The sequence below is a fragment of the Trichomycterus rosablanca genome, chromosome 5, assembly GCF_030014385.1.
Source record: "Trichomycterus rosablanca isolate fTriRos1 chromosome 5, fTriRos1.hap1, whole genome shotgun sequence".
Taxonomy (NCBI): Eukaryota; Metazoa; Chordata; class Actinopteri; order Siluriformes; family Trichomycteridae; genus Trichomycterus; species Trichomycterus rosablanca.
In genome coordinates, this window is record NC_085992.1 from 30,976,458 (window position 1) to 30,999,825 (window position 23,368).

At 39.3% G+C, this 23,368-nt stretch overlaps 1 protein-coding gene across 1 annotated transcript in view; it reads right to left on the bottom strand.

Annotated features, from left to right (window-relative positions):
• Positions 1 to 23,368, bottom strand: part of ttc7a (tetratricopeptide repeat domain 7A) — a 64,199-nt gene that overhangs the window by 24,662 nt on the left and 16,169 nt on the right. Inside the window, exons 8-15 of the mRNA XM_062995051.1 lie at positions 20,923 to 20,986; positions 20,414 to 20,551; positions 19,260 to 19,343; positions 17,801 to 17,905; positions 13,106 to 13,223; positions 12,904 to 12,961; positions 12,740 to 12,812; positions 5,725 to 5,885 (exon numbers count right to left, since the gene is read on the bottom strand). Coding sequence (XP_062851121.1) covers positions 5,725 to 5,885; positions 12,740 to 12,812; positions 12,904 to 12,961; positions 13,106 to 13,223; positions 17,801 to 17,905; positions 19,260 to 19,343; positions 20,414 to 20,551; positions 20,923 to 20,986 — 801 coding nt within the window. The remainder of the gene's footprint in view (positions 1 to 5,724; positions 5,886 to 12,739; positions 12,813 to 12,903; positions 12,962 to 13,105; positions 13,224 to 17,800; positions 17,906 to 19,259; positions 19,344 to 20,413; positions 20,552 to 20,922; positions 20,987 to 23,368) is intronic.

Consider the following 23,368-nt stretch of genomic DNA (forward strand, 5'->3'; position numbering starts at 1 on the left):
GCTAATAAATGTAGATACAAAAGGGGTAAATACAGCAGTTATTACCCACATTAGAAGCTAATAAGAAATGTTTAAGCAGTTAATTAGTTAATTTACTTTATAATACATTATAATATCCATTAATTCATTCAGTCATTATTTATTTATTCACTAATTCATTCATTGTCTGTTTTACCACTACTTCATCTTGGTCAAGGTTACAGTGTTTCCAATTCACTGGGCAAAAGGTAGGAAATACCCCAGACTGCGTGCCAGTCCATCACAGGGCTGGCACACACACTCACATTTACACACACTAACACATAGGGCAATTTTAGTAGCTCCAGTTAACCTGACTGCATGTCTTTGTACTTGTGGATGAAAACTGTAGCATTCTGAGGAAATCCACTCAATCACAGGGAGAACATGCAAAGTCCACACAGAAAGGTCACTGGCTACACAGACAGTGAATCAAACCCAGGTTAGGTACATAAATACATGGGTTTATGAGTTTGGTGTTTTGGACTCAAGCAGCCTGCTCAAACCCCTGACCTCAACCCCACTAAACACCGTTGAGATTATTTGGAATGTAAATGGCATCCAGTATAAGTGCCTGAACTTACACCCCAAAATCTTGAGTAAAGCCGAATTAGAAGAATAGAAGCTGCAAAGGAAAGGCCAGAGCCAGTTCATGGTAAGGTGTTCACATACTTTACCCATATTGTGCAAGTAAACAGTTGAATGGAATAGTGTGGGCACTAATTACATAATTAATTTTTAATTTTTTAATTGATTAAGTTCAAACAAGTAAAAAACTACCCCTGCAGCACACATTCTCCCTTTTTTCTGAAAATGTTAATATGCAGTAACTTTATATTTATTAAATGTAATTAAACAGTACCAGGATGAATCCTCTGGGGCTGAAAAATGACGTGAAATGTAACTTTAACTAAAAAAACATCAAACTGACATTTCTATGCCTAAAATTGTTATTTCTTTGTTTATGATGGACTGTTATTGGCACATTGTTATTGGCATTAACTGTATTATTTTACCGCAATTAAATATCACAAGGTAGACAAATGAACCACAAACACCTTGCCCATTTAAGGATATCTGCAATTTTAAAGTTATTCTTAACATTTCTTAATATGTCTTAATATTTATTTCTATTGAGCCTGTAACCTCACCTTGGACATAATTATTTCCCTACCTACCTGTCTCTGTTAAACCCTGGAAGACAACAGTGACCTCGCATGGCTACAATATGAAGAACATGAACATCCACTACACTTGGTTTATTAAGAGTATTTAAGGTATAATACTTTCTTTAAAATTTAGGATATTGTGTCCTTTTTTAGATTACATTTAATTACATTTCATTTTTTAAAGATTTTGTCTGTTTCAGTGTTTCTAAAAATGCTGTTTAAGATTGTTTAAGACACACTCTTGATATGAAAAGGAGGATGGCACACTACTGTATTTTAAAGAGAACAGCTACAGTTGCACAACACTAATGATTCTAAATTTGAGATTAATTTCAACTGGCACCAAAGAAAGGAACCAAGAGCACAATCCCTTTCCTTTGAATGAAAGGAGGCATATTGGGTATAAGTGTGTGTGGCCTGTCTCTTTCTACAAGAGGACTTCTTGGTGTTTGATGACGTGTTGGTTTCACCAGGGGTGGTACTTGGCATAAATACTTTGAGAACCACTGCTGTCAGGGATCTGTTTGTCTCTCCGGGCACTATGGAAACCACATTTACACAATCCACTGCTGGATCACTGTTACGGATTTAAACACAAAGCAACAGCATGTTGTAGTTTCCACTCATAAGGATGCCCTGTTGTTACAGGCTTAGTCATCACTCCTTCATGATCGCTCTCCACCACCTGAAACCAGTGAGAACTCACTACATCCCTGTGCCAGTTGTGTCCAGTATGGTAGATTGTGTTGATAAGATGTTCAGTATATGGGGAGTAGAAGAGTTCAACAGTCGGATGCAGTCAGACTGTTGAACTCTTCTACTCCCCATATACTGAACATCTTATCAACACAATCTACCATACTGGACACAACTGGCACACTGTCACTTTGACAATCTTGGGATTGTTGCTGCTAGTTTTTGCTGCTACACCTTTGCAATCATGCACTTTAGTAAACATAAGCTGCTGCAGTTGTTGTGCAATACTTGTAAATACTTTGTACTTGTACTCTTTTTAGTTTCTCAGTTTGTTCTAAATTTTTATTACTTATCATAGTTTATTCTATATTATTCTATATTTTATTCTATTTTATTTCCTTCATGTCACACACACCGAGACCTGGGAAACTGTATTTCGTTCTATCATGTACGTGGTTGAATGACAATAAAGCTGAGTCTGAGTCTGACTATTCAGTGTGTTTGGAATGGAAGAAGTGAGCCACACCGACACAGGGGACTGAAACTCTAGAGGGTTCCAACCTAAGATCCTGCTATCATTACTTTTGTTTTGGAGAGGTCCATTTTTAGAGGATTTATTTTGTTGGCTGCCTACTTTGTAAACAAAACTGAATAGTATGTCAAGTACTAAGTACTGGGCTAATTTTGGCACCACTCTCCATTTGGAGCACACATCACACAGTTTGTAGTACCTAAGGTAAAGTTGGCAATACCTCTAGAAAAGGGAAAGACAGTTGGCATAGTATTGAGCATCGTCATTTATCAAAAGATAAAAAAAAAAAAAAAACACTTCATTAATTTTGTCATAAGTGAACAAGTAAAAAAAAGTAAACACTGTATTTCTGCAAATGTTAATGCAGTTATATTTCACTCACTTTCTTAACCGCTTATCCACTTAGGGTCACGGAAGGGGGGGGCTATCCCAGCTTTTCAATGGGCGCAAGGCACACAGTAACACCCTGAAAGGGGCGCCAGTCCATCGCAGTGCAGACACACATACACACACACACACCCATTCACCAATAGGGCAATTCAGTGTCTCCAATTAACATGCAAACTCCACACAGAAAGTACCCGGACCGCCCCGCCTGGCAATCAAACCCAGGACCTTCTTGCTGTGAGGCGACAGTGCTACCCACCGAGCCACCGTGTCGCCCACAGTTATATTTTCTAAACATAAAAAATTATAGTAACTGTGTACATGAAAATAGTAAGTAAGAAAACAGTAAATGAAATAGTAACTGTGGGTTTGGATTTGATTATAATAAGAATAAGATAACCTAGGGCAGGTGGACTGTTTTTATTTTTCAAACATAAAAATACATGTGTACTAAGGTTAGTCAGTGTACGCTACCACTGGAGCTGAGGGGGTTAAAGGCCATGCTCAGGGGCCCAACAGAGGCGACATGGCAGAGTTGGGACTTGAACCCACAACCTTCCAGTTGGTAACTCACAACTCTACCCACTAGGCTACCACTGTTTCTGGACAGTGTTTGGTAAAACTCTATTTGGCAGATATCACAGCTTGTACATGCTTTTTGAAGCCAGCTAGTTTCTCTGCTCTTATTTTAGGAACAGCTTCAGCTTGTGTTTCATTAAGTGTTTCTAAAGTTATATTTTACATTATTGACCCAGTGAAAAGGCAGCTCTTGTTCTGCTTTGCGTCCCGAATTTGCTGATACGCAAAAATTCAGTGGAATCCAATGTAGTATTTCCTGTGTCTCTAGTTGTCACACCAACCAAAATCATGATCTGATTTTAATCCCAGAGTTTAACAGTCGGCAAAATGTCCTTTTATTAAATGCTGCTTTTTTGTTTACCATTCATTTAGTAACCGAGGCTGAAGAATTAAATACCACATTCGCCCGCAGCACTTTTTAAACTGCCTTAGGCTCATCTAGATGTTTTGCATACTCTATCTACTGAAGTACAAAAAAACCCAAATGTTTTCAATCCCAATTCGTACATGTCTCTTACAAGTTCATGTCAACTTTACACTTTAGATGTAAAAAAATATATACACTTAACAGTGAAATGACTGGCAGATTCATCTACTGGCTGTTCTAAACTGGGAATGAAATCTTACTAATACACAACCGTACAAAAACATAACAGCATTCAGATCATGTCCATGCTGTTGTTACACATGTTGTAGGTACCAAGTGGTCGCCTGAGGACAAATGCCAAAAAACCTGTTCGTTGCTAGTATACTCTTTAGTCATCAGTCATTACAATTACTAGAATTACTAGTGTTGCTGCAAACAGATTTATGTGCAAATACCAGTAGTTAGTCATCCAAGAAAACCTGTTTTGCAAAGCAAGTTTGTTTTGTTGTAAATAATGTCAAGGAAAAATAAAACAGCACTTTTATTCTTAATGTCCTATCTAATATCAAAGAGTTTTAGCTATACAATTTTAATGGAATTGTATTGTTTGTAATTGTAACTGTATTTTTTACAGTCAGGTTTTCCCGTGAGGTTATATTAAACGTACACACACCAGGTCAGGTAAATTTACACAGACATGCGTATGCCTGTTGTTTGTTGTAAACTATGGAAAGCCTTGCACTGTAAACATGTTTGAAATGTTATTCTAAGCTTTGTGTTTAGTAAAAATAGAGCACAGTGTAATATTATAGACATGCTATATGCTTTAAAACTATGTTATATACAATATATACAATGCATCGTCAATGAACAAAATGTACCTGAAGAATTATTAATGTTTTAGTTACATTTCTCATATACATTGGATATATATACATTGGAGGCTGGTGTAAGAGCGCAGGGTCAGCATTGTATGGCGTCCCTGGAGAGGGTTAAGGGCCTTGCTCAGGACCCAACAGTGGCTGCATGGCAGAGAAGGGATTTGAACTCTCAACCTTTCAATTGATAGCCCAAAGCTCTACCCACTAGGCTACCACGGTTTCTATGCTCTACCCACTAGGCTACCACTGTCAGTGGTGTTTAAGATCACCCGAGAGTTAACCAACTTAATGAACCCTTTGATCCCATGACCCACTGTAAGAACACAAATTTATCTTGTTATTCATTAACATTAGGGAAAAAAGGAATGTTGGCCTTGGCTATGAAACACAGTTCAGAACAAGCCTCAGTGTAATTAAGCTGCCTTGTAGAGAACACTGGGTTTTTTTTTGCCCTCAAGCACAGCGAGGAAGATTTTTGAAAAGGAAAAAAAGTAGCAGTAGAAACAGCGGTAGCCTATTGGGTAGAGCTGTGGAATACCAACTAGAAGTTTGAAGGTTGTAGGTTCAAATCCTGTCTCTGCCATGCAGCTACTGTTGGGCCCTTGAGCAAGGCCCTTAACCCTGGGTGCTGTACAATGGTGGCCCTTGCACACCAAAGAAGCTGGGATATAGGAATATAGAATTTCACTGTACTATACATGAAAAATAAAGGTATTCCATCTGCCCCTAGAGGTCAAAACTATAATTACTACCATGCCAAAAAAAAGAGTTGGATTCTATAGTCTGATAATGCTATTTTGGAAAATGATCTGAAACAAACATCCAGTTTCTCACAGCAATGGCCATGCTTGGAGTCAAGCTTTCAATCTCGATATTAAAACATGTAAGATGAGCGGAAAAGTCTACCCAAGAGAACCCAATAGCCTGAAGGATTTGAAAAGGTCCTGTATTAAAAAGGTTTAAAATATATCTTGAATGCCCTGCTGTAAATTATTTAATCCCATCAAGCATTACGATTGCATTATACTTTAAATGATATTTAATAAAACAGTAGTATCCAAAGCTCTGAATGCATTAACACTCTATCTGACCTACTTGAAGTTATCAGGGTACTGGTTGATGGCGAGTACAAGTGTGTCGAGGGCGTGTCGATTGTGTTTCTGAGCGCTGAGCAAAAGCACCAGAAGGTGTAAGGAATGCAGGTCATCACTGCGCAAAGTTAGAGCCAGCTGCAGAGGCTCCATTGCTGCCGACACCTTTCAGAAAAAACATAGGAAAGTGCACAAAATAAAGAGCAGGGAAAAAGAGAGAGAGCGTGCCCACATAAGTAGACAAGAGGACGTGCTGAAGCGAACAACATAAAACATGGCACTCTGACAAACTTTTTTAAACAGCAAATTAAGCTTATATTAAAGTTTGCTTATATTTGTAAGAGGTGTATGTTAATTAATCATCAGCCAAAATGTCATATTATCAAATGCCTAAATGGGAGGACACCCAGAAAGAACTCAAAGAGAACACGTCAGACTCCTGATAGTATCCACGGTAATATGTGGCAACCACATTACCTGTTGTGCCACCTTGCCATTATCATAGACTGAATTAACATAAAATTCTCAGCATTCTCACTGTACCCTTACCCCTCTTAACTGACAATTAGTTTTCCACCCATCTGGCTTATGTTTGAGAAATTTGCGCTGACATTAACTGACATTTTAAACATTGTGATTCATGATTTATATTTCCTGCTCACTAAATGTCGCTTATTTAATTCTTTACATAAGCGGGAGACATGGTGGCTCGATGGGTAGCACCGTCGTCTCACAGCAAGAAGGTTCTGGGTTTGATTCCCAGCTGGACCCGTCTGTGTCCTTTCTGCGAGGAGTTTGCATGTTCTCCCTGTGTCTGTGTGGGTTTACTCCGGGAGCTCCGGTTTCCTCCCACAGTCCAAAAACAGGCAAGTGAGGTGAACTGGAGATATAAAATTGCTTGTGACTCTGTTTGATGTTGAACTTGAACTGATTAATCATGAGTAACCTGTCCTGTCATGAATGTAACTAGTGGGTAAAATATGATGTTAAAATTCTAATAGACAAACAATATTACAGAAATATGTTCATTCAAAAATATTTAAAATTAAGCCTATTAATTAATTATTACCCTGATGTTTGCAAATTAAAAAAAGTAGGAGTCCCCAGGAGCGGAAATCTGATTAGCTACGCTAAATTGGGAGAAAAAGGGGGAAAATGCATATAAAAAAGTATAAATACGAAGCCTGGCCAAAAATATGCAGATGGCTCCCTGTCCACTGTGTATTACTGCCTTGACCAAGGGTTTACAGGTGGCACTGGACCCAGTGCAACCCCAACTAGTGTTAAGGGGTAAGTGAAAATGAACAATAATAATTACATAAATGTTAGTGCTTTTCCTATGACAGTAATTATAACATAATATGATAATTGTTAGCAAGATAAGTACTAAATGGCAGTGTAGCAGTGTAAGCTCAGTGGTTAAGCGTCACTTAACCACTAAGCGTCACTTCCGGTGGTACGCACGCTGAGACGCTAGCCTAGTTGTTTGTTTGTAGCCTTTAGCTAAATAACTTTTTATATACGTATGTTTTAAACATATAATTTATACGTTAATCTTCCGTGTGTTGTTGATTTAGTTTTATTTTGTTTATCGTAAAAAAGCGCTTGTGTTTACTAACGTAAATTCGTGCTGTGTTGGAAACTAGGAAACTTCTGCTACCGGCATCCGAACGAAGCCGGTTTTGTTTGTTTTTGTACTTCAGCGCATAAACATCATAATTATCCAGAATTAAAACCGTTTTCGGTCCGCACGAAGCGCGTTTGTGTTTGGTTGTGTTCTGTATTTCAGCTCTTAAAACACCTCTGTTTTGTGGGGAGTTATAACTGTTTCTGTTCGTAGGAACCGCGTTTATTTGTTTTGTACACCAGCGCATAACACCGTTTTCCTTTAGAATTACAGCCGCTTTTGTCCGAACGAAGCGTGTTTGTGTTGCTTTGGTTGGTGGTTTTTGTATTCCAGCTCATCATCGCCTGTTTCATCCGGAATTAAAGCCGTTCTTCTGTGACTACCAGCAGAAGCGCCGGTGAATCCAACATAAACATCATCTCCAACTCATCTTGTAAAGCTAAGTATATTACTTTGTTACTATGGCCCCAGCAGGAGCTTTGTATCCATGTTCCGAGTGTAATATGTTCAGTTATTCCTTCTCCGTGTTTAGTGATAACTTTACATGTGATAAGTGTAGATTAGTGGTTAGTCTAACGGAGAAGATCTCAGTGTTAGAAGGGCGCATTCGGGCGTTAGAACAGACCACTACTAGTGAGGGCTTAGTTTCAGCTGTAGCAGTCCCGAATGCCAGCAGTTCAGGTACAGAACCCCAGACTCCGGCATTAGAGCCCTCACAGCGGGGCGACTGGGTGACGTCTCGGCGACATAGTCGTAGGGAAAAGCACCGACCATCTCAGTTGCACGTGTCCAACAGGTTTTCCCCACTCAGTGAGCCACCCGCTGAGCAGCCTGTTAATGTAAGTGCTCTGGTTATAGGAGATTCTCAGCTCCGACACGTGCGTATTGCAACCCCCATAGAGACACCAGCAACCATAGTCACTTGTATTCCGGGGGCCAGGGCGCCTGACATCAGAGCAAACCTGAAAGTGCTGGCTAATGCTAATCGTAGATTTTCGAAGATTGTTATCCACGTCGGCACTAATGATGTTCGTTTACGGCAGTCTGAGGTTACTAAGAGTAATGTTAAAGAGGTGTGTGAGTTAGCTAGGTCGATGTCTGAGGCAGTAGTGTGCTCTGGCCCCTTACCGATTCGACCCAGTGGCGAAACCTACAGCAGGTTGTTGTCGCTGAACCGCTGGATGTCTAAATGGTGCTCAGAAAACTGCATCGATTTTGTAGATAACTGGTCCACCTTTGAGGGAAGGCCTGGTCTTTTGAAGCGGGATGGTGTCCACCCCACGTGGGAGGGTGCTGCTCGCATTTCTTGCAGCATAGGTGACAGGCTTTACCACCGCGTTAGTGTAGCGGCAGATAGTGTTAAATGACTATCCAGAGCCAAGACCAGGCAGCAGACTAACAGGCCTAACCGACTGTCTGCGAGTCGCCATCGGACGTCACCCGGAATCCTTAGGTCACAAACCATTGAGACTGTGTCTGTTTACCGTGGCAGGTGTAAGCCAAAACAAAATCAAAAAGTATGTCATAATAACTTAATTAAAATTAATCTAAATGAGCATCATGAAAACCCTAGTAAAGTTAAACTAAAGTTAGGACTTCTAAACATCAGGTCACTTGCATGCAAAACAGTAATTGTAAATGAAATAATTACAGATAATTGTCTTAGTGCCCTGTGTTTAACCGAGACCTGGGCTAGACCTGATGAGTATCTAGGTTTAAATGAAGCATCTCCTCCGGGTTACAGTTATGAACATAAGCCACGTCTTAGCGGTCGTGGTGGAGGAATAGCCGCAATTTATGATAAAGACATAGGTCTTACTGTAAAATCAACTCCCATAACAAACTCGTTTGAAGTTCTTATCTCTGACATAACCAATAAATGTTCATCTGATAAAAATAGTATGTTTAAACTGGTTACTGTTTATCGACCCCCTGGTCCTTACTCAGAATTTCTTAACGAATTTGCCGATTTTCTTTCTAAATTAGTCTTATCAACTAAGAAAGCTCTAATTGTTGGTGACTTTAATATTCATTATGAGGATAAGTGTAATCCACTCAAAATTGCGTTTGATTCTATTTTAGAATCCTTAGGCATCACCCAAAATGTAACAGGACCCACTCACCGCTGTAAACATACCTTAGATTTAATACTTACTTATGGTATAAACATAGACAACCTGGAAATTATACCACAGAATGACTTAATCTCTGATCACTCCCTACTAATATATGAAGTGTCCCTGTCCAATAATATACAGCAACCAAATCGTTTTAAATGTAAGCGCACTATTACATCTGCAACTGCAGCAGCGTTCATAAACTGCCTACCAGAATTACCAAATATATCAGCATCAGAACCTAAAGAACTAGATCAGGCAACTCAAAACCTAGAGACCGTACTGCGCACAACCTTAGATAACGTAGCCCCACTCAAAACTAAACTGATTAGGGAGAAAAAACTTGCTCCATGGTACAATGACCACACATGCGCACTTAAACAAGCAGCACGGAAATTAGAACGTAAGTGGCGTCACACTACACTGGAGGTGTATAAGATTGCTTGGAAAGATGCTCTAACTGAGTATAAACATGCACTTATAAAAGCTAAATCTGTATATTATTCATCCCTAATAGAGAAAAATAAAAACAATCCTAGATTCCTTTTTGAGACAGTGTCCAAATTAACTAAAAACGTCAATGAAACTGAATCTAATATACCGCCTGACTGTACCAGTGATGATTTTTTAAAATTCTTTAATGACAAGATAGAAAAAATACGACTTCAGAGTCAGAGTGTGTCACTTGCCAATGTTAAGTATGGACTCACTCCGAGCAGCATTGGTGATAATAGTAACGAGTTAATCCAACTAAATTCCTTTAATCCAATCTCCCAAAATGAACTAACTGTGTTGATTAAATCATCGAAGTCATCATCGTGTATACTCGATCCTGTTCCAACTCGTTTACTTAAAGATTTACTCCCAGCTATTGTAGAGCCCCTGCTTACATTAATCAATGCATCCCTTAGCCTTGGGTATGTACCTAAATTGTTTAAAAGTGCTGTTATTAAACCCCTGATTAAAAAACCTAATCTTGATCCACATGTTTTATCTAATTATAGGCCAATTTCAAACCTTCCTTTTGTCTCAAAGATATTAGAAAAAGTCGTTTCCAAACAGCTATGTTCTTATTTGAATGAAAATTGTATTCATGAAAAATTTCAATCAGGATTTAGACCCAACCATAGTACCGAAACCGCATTAATTAGAGTAGTTAACGAGTTGTTAATGTCTTCTGATAATGGATGTGTCTCTTTTCTTGTTCTATTAGATCTTAGTGCAGCGTTTGATACGGTCGATCATAACATTTTACTGGAGAGGCTAGAAAATACAGTAGGTGTTAAAGGACTCGCACTCTCTTGGTTTCAATCATATTTGACTGACCGCTCTCAATTCGTTTATGTAAATAATAAATGCTCAGAAACTACAAAAGTAAAGTGTGGTGTTCCACAGGGGTCGGTACTTGGACCGCTATTATTTACACTCTATATGCTTCCACTAGGTGAAATTATTCATAAACATGGCATAAACTTTCACTGCTATGCAGATGACACACAGCTGTATATATCAGCCAAACCAAATGATACTGACACAATCAGTAAGATAGAAGATTGTGTAAACGACATAAAAAACTGGATGTCGTGTAATTTTCTTTTACTTAATTCAGATAAAACTGAGGTTTTACTTGTTGGCTCTAAAGCTGCAAGAGACAAGTTGTCTAACCTGGTGCTAAACTTAAACACGTTCTCTGTTACTCCCAGCCCAGATGTAAAAAACTTAGGTGTCACAATAGATTCAGATCTCTCCTTTGATACACACATTAATAATATTACTAGAGTTGTTTTCTATCATTTGCGTAATATCTCTAAAATAAGAAATATACTATCTGTTAATGACGCCGAAAAACTGATCCATGCGTTTATAACTTCTCGGTTAGATTATTGTAATGCTCTTCTAACTGGATGCTCTGGTAGATCCTTAAACAAACTCCAGTTAGTTCAAAATGCAGCAGCTCGAGTGCTAACTAGAACTAAAAAATTTGATCATATCACTCCTGTTCTATCATCTCTACACTGGCTGCCAGTTAAATTTCGCATTGATTACAAAATACTTTTACTAACCTATAAAGCGCTACATGGTCTGGCTCCACAGTATCTGAGTGAGCTTATTAATCACTACAGCCCAGCACGTCCACTTCGTTCACAAGATGCAGGGTTACTTATAGTTCCTAAAATTAAAAAGACCAAAGCTGGTGGAAGAGCATTTTCTTACAAAGCTCCACAACTTTGGAATAATCTTCCTGCCTCTGTTCGGTATTCGGACACAGTCTCAATGTTTAAGTCTAAACTGAAAACATATTTATTTTCTCAGGCTTTTGATTAATATAGACAAAGGCGCAGAGCTTGGGGGTTCTTGGTCATAGAAACTTGTGGTGATCAGGGATGTTGGGTCGCTGTCGTTCTGCCTCTCTTGTCCAATCACTCTGGTTTGGGTAGGAGAGGTGGGCGCTGATGTCCTGTGAAAGCCTTCATGACCTTGTTACCTGCTCGCTCTCCCTTTTAGTTATGCTGTAATAATTAGGGCTGCCGGAGTCTAAAACTCTCTGTAAAACTGTTTGTCAACTAGCATTGTACATTATTAACTACATTCTCTGTTGTTTTACCCCGAGGGCATTCTGATGGAAACCTGTTTACCCGCCGAGGTTAAGGATTAAAGTCGAGACTGCCGGGACAACGATGCTGCTCCTGTCAGATGTGACGGGTCTGGAGTAATTGCAACGGCAAGAAATCACTACAGACTTTATTGAAGACTAGAGCGGATAACAACTCTATTATTATTTAATTGTTTATTTATCTATTTATTACCACTGTATGACTTTTAGATCATTCAATTCTGTGTTTGTATGATTTGTGTAAATCGTGTATTTATTTAAAGTATCCTCCAGACCACCCAAGAAGGATGGGCCCTGTTGAGTCTGGTTCCTCTCAAGGTTTCTTCCTGTAATTTTCAGGGAGTTTTTCCTTGCCACAGTCGCCCTCGGCTTGCTCAACAGGGGTTTTTGTATCTGTTGGTCCTGGATTTTGTAAAGTTGCTTTGAGACAATGTATATTGTAAAAAGCGCTATATAAATAAACTTGACTTGACTTAAGGTATTCAGCTATTGACTAGAGGGCTGCTGGTTCCACTGCCAAGTTGCCACTGTTGGGTTCCTGAGCAAGGTCTTTAACCCTTAATTGCTTGCATTGTATTCACTCTTAATTGTTAGTCACTTTATTGCAATAAATGGAAACGTATCCTTTCACAAAGTAATGTGAGTGATCATGCACCCTCACCTGTCGCACCAAGGCAAGTTGAAGAGAGAGGTAGAGGGCAATCTGAGAGTCCTGAGGATCCAATTTATGTGCACTAAGAGTGAAATACACACAAAAAGAATTGCAAAAACGTGTACTAATGGCTGTAGAAATACCACAGATTTACAGTTTCTTATTCAACTTACGTCTGTAAAGCATCTAGAGCTTTTTTGTAGAACCCATCTTGGTCAGCTTTTAGCATGGCTGAAACAAACAATGAGACAGACATTTACCAGGTTTGGAGTCGGAGTTATGTAAGAGGCAAGCACAATGTGTCAGAGTGGAAGACTCAGTGGACCTAGATTCTCAGTGGGTGATGATGACTACAATAATAAAACACACTCTTACCATCTGAAGCCTGAAGACTGTGACACAGTCCAATAGCCAAGTGTGCTCGGGCAAGAGATTCCCCAGCACCTTCCTTCATAGAAATCACACTTTTTGCAAGAGTTTCAGCCTCATCAAGCTGTAATACACAGGCATTGACATATTTTGCACAAAGAAGTGATGACATCAAGGTAATACTGAATAAAACAGGATTGCAGCTGTCTAACTTGAAAATAAATCTTGTGACTTTGTAACTGTGGTAAAAAAAATTGTGGTGAAATACACTCACAGCAACATACAGGGTACGTTTTAGCAGTAATTACCATTACCAAAAAAAATGTTGTGCTAATTTAAGAATAACAATAAAATATACACTGATCAGCCATACCATTAAAACCAGCTCCTTGTTTCTACACTAACTGTCCATTTTATCAGCTCCACTGACCATATAGGAGCACTTTGTAGTTCTACAATTACTGACTGTAGTCCATCTGTTTCTCTGCATGCTTTGTTAGCCCCCTTTCATGCTGTTCTTCAATGGTCATGACCCACACAGAACCACCACAGACCATTATTAAACCATTATTTAGGTGGTGGATCATTCTCAGCACTGCAGTGACACTGACATGGTGGTGGTGTGTTAGTGTGTGTTGTGCTGGTATGAGTGGATCAGACACAGCAGCACTGATGGAGTTTTTAAACACCTCACTGTCACTGCTTGACTGAGAATAGTCCACCAACCAAAAATATTCAGCCAACAGCGCCCCGTGGGCAGCGTCCTGTGACCACTGATGAAGGTCTAAAAGATGACCAACTCAAACAGCAGCACTAGATGAGCGATTGTCTCTGACTTTACATCTTCAAGGTGGACCAACTAGGTAGGAGTGTCTAATAGAGTGGACAGTGAGTGGACATGATATTTAAAAACTCCAGCAGTGCTGCTGCTTTGTCTGATGACAGCAGGCTAAAAAAGTATGTACAGAAACAGATGGACTACAGTCAGTAATTGTAGAACTACAAAGTGCTTCTATATGGTAAGTGGAGCTGATAAAATGGACAGTGAGTGTAGAAACAAGGTGGTGGTTTTAATGTTATGGCTGATCAGTGTAAGTTAATTAGATGAAGACCACACCCAAAGCTGTGGCTAGTCAATGTAGTGTTTTTGTTTACATGCACTGATTTCTAAACTCAGAGATGAAGTTCCTAGAGAAATTTGCATTTGGCAGTTCATGCAAATGATTTTAACAATCACAGTCTTTCCAGAGCTCAGAATTTCTTTTTCTTTTCGGGCGCTTTCATGCTAACTATTTAAGACTGCTGGAAATGATTTGGGAAAAGCCAGTGCACAATCAGCTTTAATCAGCAACAACGACAAAAAGTTGCATGATCTGGATGGGACTTCAGAATATGTAAACACAGCTAACAAGCAATAGGTGAAGTTCATTAACATCATCTGAAAACAAAAACAGGACCAGCAAACAAAGCAGTAGAACAGTGTGTGAAAGTGACTAAATAGAACAGAAAATAAACAGAATATTTACACCGATCAGCCATAACATTAAAACCACCTTCTTGTTTTTACACTCACTGTCCATTTTATCAGCCCCACTTACCATATAGAAGCACTTTGTAGTTCTACAATTACTGACTGTAGTCCATATGTTTCTCTACATACTGTTTTTGCCTGCTTTCATCCTGTTCTTCAATGGTCAGGACCCCCACAGAGCAGGTATTATTTAGGTGGTGGATTCTCAGCACTGCAGCGACAATGACATGGTGGTGGTGTGTTAGTGTGTGTTGTGCTGGTATGAGTGGATCAGACACAGCAGCACTGCTGGAGTTTTTAAATATCATGTCCACTCACTGTCCACTCTATTAGACACTCCTACCTGGTTTATCCACCTTGTAGATGTAAAGTCAGTGACGATCGCTCATCTAGTGCTGCTGTTTGAGTTGGTCATCTTCTAGACCTTCATCAGTGGTCACAGAACGCTGCCCATGGGGTGCTGTTGGCTGGATGTTTTTGGTTGGTGGACTATTCCCAGTCCAGAAGTGACAGTGAGGTGTTTAAAAACTCCATCAGCGCTGCTGTGTCTGATCCACTCATACCAGCACAACACACACTAACACACCACCACCATGTCAGTGTCAATGCAGTGCTGAGAATGATCCACCACCCAAATAATACCTGCTCTGTAGTGGTCCTGTGGGGGTCCTGACCATTGAAGAACAGCATGAAAGGGGGCTAACAAAGCATGTAGAGAAAGAGATGGACTACAGTCAGCAATTGTAGAACTACAAAGTGCTTCTATATGGTAAGTGGAGCTGATAAAATGGACAATGAGTGTAGAAAGGGAGGTGTTTTAATGTTATGGCTGATTGGTGTATATTGTTATAAGTGTAATATATTGTACTCAGAGTCAAAATAGTAAAACTGTAAAATAAATATTTCTTTCAGTATTAATTAATACAGATTTTTATACGTAGTGTAATGAGGAATTCTTTTAGCCTGACAATGGAAGATATATAATCTGAGGCACCAACAAGTGAGCCTTCTCAAGGCAATACTATAAGTCTGTGAAGATATTATAGTCCCATCAAGGGTGCATTCTAGGTAGATAAGAAGGATGTAGATAAGATTTTGAGGCCAAATCCTCATGATTGTCAAGATGATGCCTGAGTTGTCTTTTTCAATTTCTTATATAGTATATAAAAATAACATCCAATACCAAAGCAATAATGCACTTTTTATCGTAATGCAAGCAGCTTTTGAGAAATATGTGTTTTCTGGCTCATTACATTTTGTAATTTCATTTGTAAACAATTACAGTAGAGTGGCAAAGTGACGCACTGGGTAGCACTGCCACCTCACATCTAGAAGGGACTGGGTTTGATTCCACAGTCGGACGGCCAGAGTCATTTCCGTGCGCAGTTTGCATGTTCTCCCTGTGTCAGCGTGGGTTTCCTCCGGGTTCTCTGGTTTCCTCCCACAAGTGTAACAACATGCAGTCAGTCAACTGGAACTACTAAAATTGCTTTAGGTGTGAGTGTGATTGTAAATATGTGTTAGTGTGTCTGCCCTTTGATGAATGAATCACCATGACCCTGATTAGAATAAAGAGGAGGTAAAACAGACAATAAATGAATGACTGAATGAACAATTCCAAAAAATGTTAATGAATTGCTTATTCAGTGGCTGTTTTTATATTTGATGAGTCATTTGTATTTTTCTGCACAGTGTGTGACTTCGTGGGTAGCGTATGTGTGGGTTATTCTGAGTGGATTATTTAATTCTGAAGTGTGTGTAGAGTTGTTTAGTGAACGGTGAATTTTTCTCTGCTTTCTCTACGATATGTTTAATGGTCTAGAAAATGTTTGCAACGAGTTGGAAAAAAATGTAATAAAGTAATTAGCATGTTTATTTAACATTTAGCACCATGGTGGTGCAGTGGGAAGTGCAGTCACCTCACAGCAAGAAGGGCCTGGGTTTGATTGTCTGACCAGACAACCAGGGTCCTTTATGCATGTTCTCCCTACTCTTCTGGGTGCAGTCAGGCCAAATGAAGCTACTAAAAATTGCCCTGTAAGTGTGTGTGTGTGTGTGTGTGTGAGTGTCTGCTCTGTAATGAACTGGCAAACTCTTCAGGGTGTCTCCGTGACCCTGACCAGGAGAACGCCGTGGTAAAACAGACAAAGAATAAATGAATGAATTTACAATGTATAATTAACTGTTTGCTACTGGCTGAGGTTAAAAACTACATTTATCCCAGGTGGCGCTGCGCTAGCACACCAGCACCGAGATTCTAAACTCCCCGGTTCGAAACTCGGCATTGCCACCGGTCGGCTGGACGCAATCTAGCAGGCATAATTGGGCTAGGGCGGGATGACCAGACTATGTGGGTGGGGTCTTCAAATGCTGTGCAAGGACCCTGATTAGCAGATAGAGGCACCTGTGCAGAAGCATGGGTAAATAAGAAAGGGTCCACTGAGGACTGCGCATGCGTCGGAGGAGGCGTGAGCAGGAAATATATCTTTCTCGAATGCAATCAGGGATCCCCAGCTAAATCAGGAGAAAAATGAAAAAAAACCTACATTTATAAAGTTAAACTGTTTTGCTCACTGTGTTTATGTTCATCTTACTGTTCTGTGTTTCTACCATGTTCGGATTGTTATACTGTTTTTAATTAATAAAGCACAATGAAAGCATATTGTTAGTATGAAACTGATTTTTATTTTAATGGGACGCTATAGGACTGTCAGTTATTGGTTAAAAGACATTGGCAAAATTTACATCACTAATTAAACTTATTAAATTCTAAACAAACCTTATCCAAAGTGTAGTCTTAGTTTTCTTATGTTAGGAGTACTTCTGAATCCTAAGCTAAAGCACTGATAAGTAGTCAGTAGTACAATTCTAAAGAGATCAGACACATTAAATCTAGCACGTTCTCTTAAGTGAAGCTCTACTGCCATAGTGGCCTGCTGAAAATAAAGACATAATCCTCTTGTCATGCACCCTCCATATCAGCCCTGTTTTCTTCTCCCACAGCAGATGATCCTTTCCATTCAGCTGTGCTGAGTATGTGATTGATACAGTACCAAAACCAGCATTATTCTATTGTATTGTACTTTTAAGCTGTTTACATAATGGCAATTCAGAAACACATGGAAATTACTTTTTGCATATGTTTTTGTGTGTGTGTGCTAGTGTTTTACCCAGTGCAGCTGGTTGATGCACACTTTGGCTGCCAGTAGAGATGGTGTGGGGTCTTTAGGGTTCATTCGGGCACACTCTTTAAGAACAGCCACTGCACTTTCATTCTGAAACATAGGTTACAGTCAGTAACACAAACAATAGAAAGTGACACAATGACAGAGAGAGAGAGAGAATCACACCCACATGGGCAAATGGGCAAAGCACCTAATGGCATGTCCATTTACAGAGCATCCTATTTCATTATTGATCTGCACTCTTACTTTTCTTCACTGCAAAAACTCAGTAAATTTCACCTATGTAGGTACAATGAGAAACGCTACAAAGAAAATCAATGCACAGTTACAAAAAGGTAACATTTAATTGTTACTGCAATACAGAGTGTTTAGCTGAACTAAACACAATTAAACATGCAATGAAACAGGACACTCTGCATCCCGCCTCTGATTCGGGTCAGGTGGCCCAGAGGACACATCAGCTGCAATTCTCCCTGCCTAAGCAGCGGGGGTAAAAATGCTGGGCATGGCGGATCCATTTCTGGCATTCATCTATGTGGATGTCATCACATGCCTCACGCCTTGCCGAAAAAATGTCTCCGTTGGATTAAGACAAGGGGAATATTGTGGAAAGTACAGCACTACAAAATTACTGAAGTGTTCTCCCAAATGAGTTTGCACATGTGTAACATGACTAATTGGTAATCAGTGTGTTGCACTTTAAAGACCAATGTTTCTATGTGACCAAAGTGTGCTGACTGATGCGATTAAGTAAGAAATTGAATTGTGCTTAATGTTTAGCAGTTTGAAGTCATGCTGTTGATATGTGATATTCAAGTTTTCAGAATTGTGTGCAGAGTTCCATTACTGTGTGTACAAAAAGGGGAAAACCTCTAATATATACAGTAAGCAGCAAAAGTAGAAATGTGCTGTAGGCATAAAACTGTGTACTTGAAAGTGCTAACATGCAACTTTAGTAAAAAAATCAAGAATCAAGAATGTGGGATGTTTTTAGCAGACAAGTCCTAGTATGCAAGTCAAAGCAATACCCTCAACCCTGGTTTAGGCACATAACATCAAAACTGTTGTTCACACTATAAACAGTAGCATTATAGTAATTGTCTCTTTTTAAATAAGAATACTGCAATAATTACTTTATCAGTATGATTTTTTTTTCAATCTGTGTAGTCTGAGTACAAGTCAGTTTATACACCAACCACTAAACTGGTCAAGCCCTAATAAACAATGTCCAAGTTTAAAACTGGATCAATCATTCACTGGGACATAAGCTGCAAGTGGTGTCACTACCATGAAAGCATTCAGATCTGCCCACCAATTTAGCCTACATAAGCTTGTCTTGATTACAGCATTAGATAAAACAAGTAAACACTGTAAATTCTTATAAAAGTCTTTAAAATGACCTGCATTCTCTGTTAAATAAGATAGTTCGATTTTTAGATCTTACCTTCCCACTTGCCATGAGAGACAAACCAAGCTGGTACCAGAGGTGAAACTCATTAAAGGAAAACTTCATAGCCCGCTCTAAACACTGAAGCAAATACATAAACAGAGGGTTACAAAAAGTATATGTATACGTGGGATCTTCAAAAAGTTTCTGCACTCTTATCTTTTCGTTGGAAACAGTGAGGTTGGGAGGAGTAGTAATTGGTCATATCCGAGAGACTGAGAGAGAGCTTATAGTCCAGATTTTGCGCCATCTGATTTCCACCTTTTTTGGACTGCTCAAAGAAGCTTTAAGAGAAAGAAGTTTTTCATGTGATGATGATGTGAAAGCAGTGGCTACGCACTCAACCAAAAACATTTTTTGCTGATGGCATTAAAAAGTTGGTACAATGCTGGGGAAAGGAAAGTAATTATGTAGAAAAGTGATGTTATTTGTTTTTGAAATTCTTAATAAAAGTTAAAAAAAAGTGCAGAAACCTCCAAAAACCCTCGTATGTAAATATATATGTATTTATATTTAGCATTTGTATAGTGATTTTACATATGAAACGGTAATAGACAAGTCTGATGATGGTTACAGCCCTAACCAGGAATTTTTGCAACTGCAAACAAGACTTTTAATTTGTTGTTATTAATTATTTCTGTATTTAGTCTTATAATTTGGGTGTGACTTGACTTCTGTCAAAATTCCTGATTAGGACTCTTTGAAGTCAACATTACTAAGCATTAATAATATGAGTTTATTTAACAGATGATAATGAGATGAATGATACACATAATAGAAGCGTTAATGGCTTTTTAATAGGTTGGCGTTTCCCAAGGATGCATGTTAAGCATTTTCAGTTCGCTTGTATCACACTGTTAGTAAATAAGTAATGCCGAATGCGATCAGTGAGGTGGCTAGAGGATTTGTATTAGAATGCAAGAGTTTTAATTCCAAGAGTTCTTTGCATTCCTGAGTTCACCTGAGAGGGCTGGAAAGCATCTGGTTTATGAACACAGCCTGAGGGAAAGGAGGGAAGAATAAGAGCAAAACAATCAACTGACATACAGAAAAGAAAAGCCAAGAAAAAGAAAAAAAATCAAAACTAGCAAATCTAGCAAGTCAGTCTCTGATCTTGGTTGGTTGATTGTCCATGAGGTTTGATTACTAACCTCAGACAGCATTGCATACTGCCCTCTTCTGGCCATGCCGATGCTAAGCAGGTCATACACTGAGGAGGCATCCTGGATACTGGTCTCGCGCGCCTCCTTGTGTTCTGGTGTGCGACTGATCACTGCCTCACCACTGGCCTATAAAAGAGGAGCACATTCAGACTGATCAAGTAAACACAGTATGTATGTGGCAAGACTTGTGGTCTGCTAAGATTATGAAAAGAAATGTGATCAGTGATCATCTGGATCTTTTGTTTAAGGTGCTGGTTAGTTTGGGTCAGCATGGTGATACGCTGAATCTAATATCCTTTTATTGTAAATAATACATGCTGCACAGTATCAGCAGGTGTGAACAAGAGTTTATACATTTACAGCTTTAGTCAGGGTTATTTGCTTAGGTGCGTTTGTCACAGCTGTAATAAACTGACTGGTGTAATACGAAAAGTAAGGGAGTGTGTGAGTAATGAAGAGCAGCAGAGAGGAGATATGAGTGTAAAAGTGAGCCTCACCATTGATTCAGTGATGAGCAGCAGGAGCACGGCTTCTTCCACCACGTCCTGAGGACAGAATACTCTGCACCCAAAAAACAGGAAGGACACAGGTTACGTCATGCAGCTATGTGTGTGTGTGTGTGTGTCTAGTTACACATTTCAGTCTGTAATAGAGAAGCTTCACTTGTATCATGGAAAACTCCTAGGTATCTTTTACACAGAAGCTTTTGTTCTTAAATGTTTCTGTGCCCTTTACAGCTTTTTTTAATACTGCCTTCATGTTTGTCTGCAACCTCTTTTAGATTCACAGTACTACTTTCATGATTGTTCTTCAATGGTCAGGACTCTCCCAGGACCACTACAGAGTAGATATTATTTGGGTGGTGGATCATTCTCAGCACTGCAGTGACACTGACATGGTGGTGGTGTGTTAGTGTGTGCTGTGCTGGTATGAGTGGATAAGACACAGCAGCGCTGCTGGAGTTTTTAAATACCTCACTGTCACTGCTGGACTGAGAATAGTCCACCAACCAAAAATATATCCAGCCAACAGCACCCCGTGGGCAGCGTCCTGTGACCACTGATGAAGATCCCAAAGATGCATGAACAGCATGAAAGGGGGCTAATAAACAAGGAGGAAACAAGGAGGTGGTTTTAATGTTATGGCTGATCGGTGTATACATATACACATACACATTCACCCATACCTAAATTGTGTTGAAGTGTCTCACCTGCCTACTGTTATGTTTTTATGTTTTTGGGTGATAGGCAGAAACTAGAGGAAACCACTTGGACACTAAACCCAGCATGACCCTGCCTACAATAAGCAGAAAGTAAACATAAACAAATAAAAATATATATTTTTTAAAAACTCTTTCTGCATTTAGTGGATCCTTCTCCAGCAGTTCCACTGGGTCCTAAAGGGGTTCCTGACACTCTGTTTTAGTGCAATACAAATTAACCTAAAAAACATTTGATCTATTTAATTGTCATCAGCTGCTTTATCCAGGTTAGGGTTGCAGTGGGTCCGGTTCTATCCGTAATCATTGGGTGCATAAACACATGAAACAGGGCACCAATCCATCACAGGGCTTTGACCATCTCTTTCCCTAAGAAATAGCAAATTACATCTGTGTAGATGTCAGAGGTGAAAATCTTTTAATGTTTGCATATTTGCCCTATTTATACGTTTCAAAGTATAAACGTTTTTATTTAAAAAACGATGAATGGATGTACTGTGTGTGTTTGTGTGTGTTTTGAGTGTGTGTGGGTGTGTGTGTGTGTGCACAGGTGGGAATGCAAATAACACTGGAAGTTAGTCAACAGGTCTTTTTGCCAGTTAAATACTATGGTGTCCCACCCATTTTTTCGTTATATTTTGTTTACACTTTTACTTCATTTTGTTTCCTATAGGTCAAATGAACAGAATACAATCTGTGTAAAACACATCTGACTTTCTTTACCCTATTTTCTCATACTTTGTTGCAGATTATCAGATTCTAGATATTTCTCACATATCAGAGGCTATTAATCTGGGAGGGTGTGTACTAACATAAACGTGGCAATTCTATGACAATAAGCAGCTGAAAGGCTTGAGGCAAACTCATACCGCATGTACGAGCCCGGCTTTTGTTGCTATATGAAAGAGAGCAGTACAGCCCTTAATTAAAAAGCACTGATAATTATGCCGCCTTGAACTTCTGGCCAGATGGCTTTGTTAGGATTTAAACTTATAATCGCTGGATAATAGCTGGAATGCTTTGCCTTTAAGCCCTTGTTTCTTTTACATTTAGGCTAGTGCACAAATGTTTTTGAATTCAAGAAATAATTCACTATCAAGAATTCTGGTTTAAAAATGGATTACACAAACCTGTAAATATTTAATTATGTATTATATATATATATATGTGTGTGTGTGTATATATATGTATGTATTTATGTGTATATACATACAGCAACTTATTAATTTACAAAGCCTATTTGGACCATTTTGTAAAAATCCAATAAAACAGAATTTGGGATTTGTTTATTCATTTAATTGTATTTTGCAATTAGGAAAAAATGATGCCTGCAAAGCAATCAAAATAGTTAGGACTATGCGCCCAGATGGCGCAGCGGAATAATCTTTTATCACACCAGCGCTGGGATTCTGAACTCCCAAGTTTGAACCTCAGCTCTGCTATCGATCGGCTGGGCGTAACTGGCAATGTCTGCATCAGACAAAATTTGCCATTAAGTCTGCGGAGTGGGTAAAAGACTGGACTGTAAGTGGGTAGGGTCTTAAACCTTGGTTAGTAGCCCAAGGCACCTGTACAGAAAGTGGAAAAGCACGGAGATCAATGCGTGGCTCTCCATACGCGAATACTGGGCTGACGCACAAATTCACCGAATGTGTGGGCAAAAAATAAAAGGGCTCAGTGGACTGCGCACTCGTCAGAGGGAGCGTGGGGCAGGCAGCGATGCC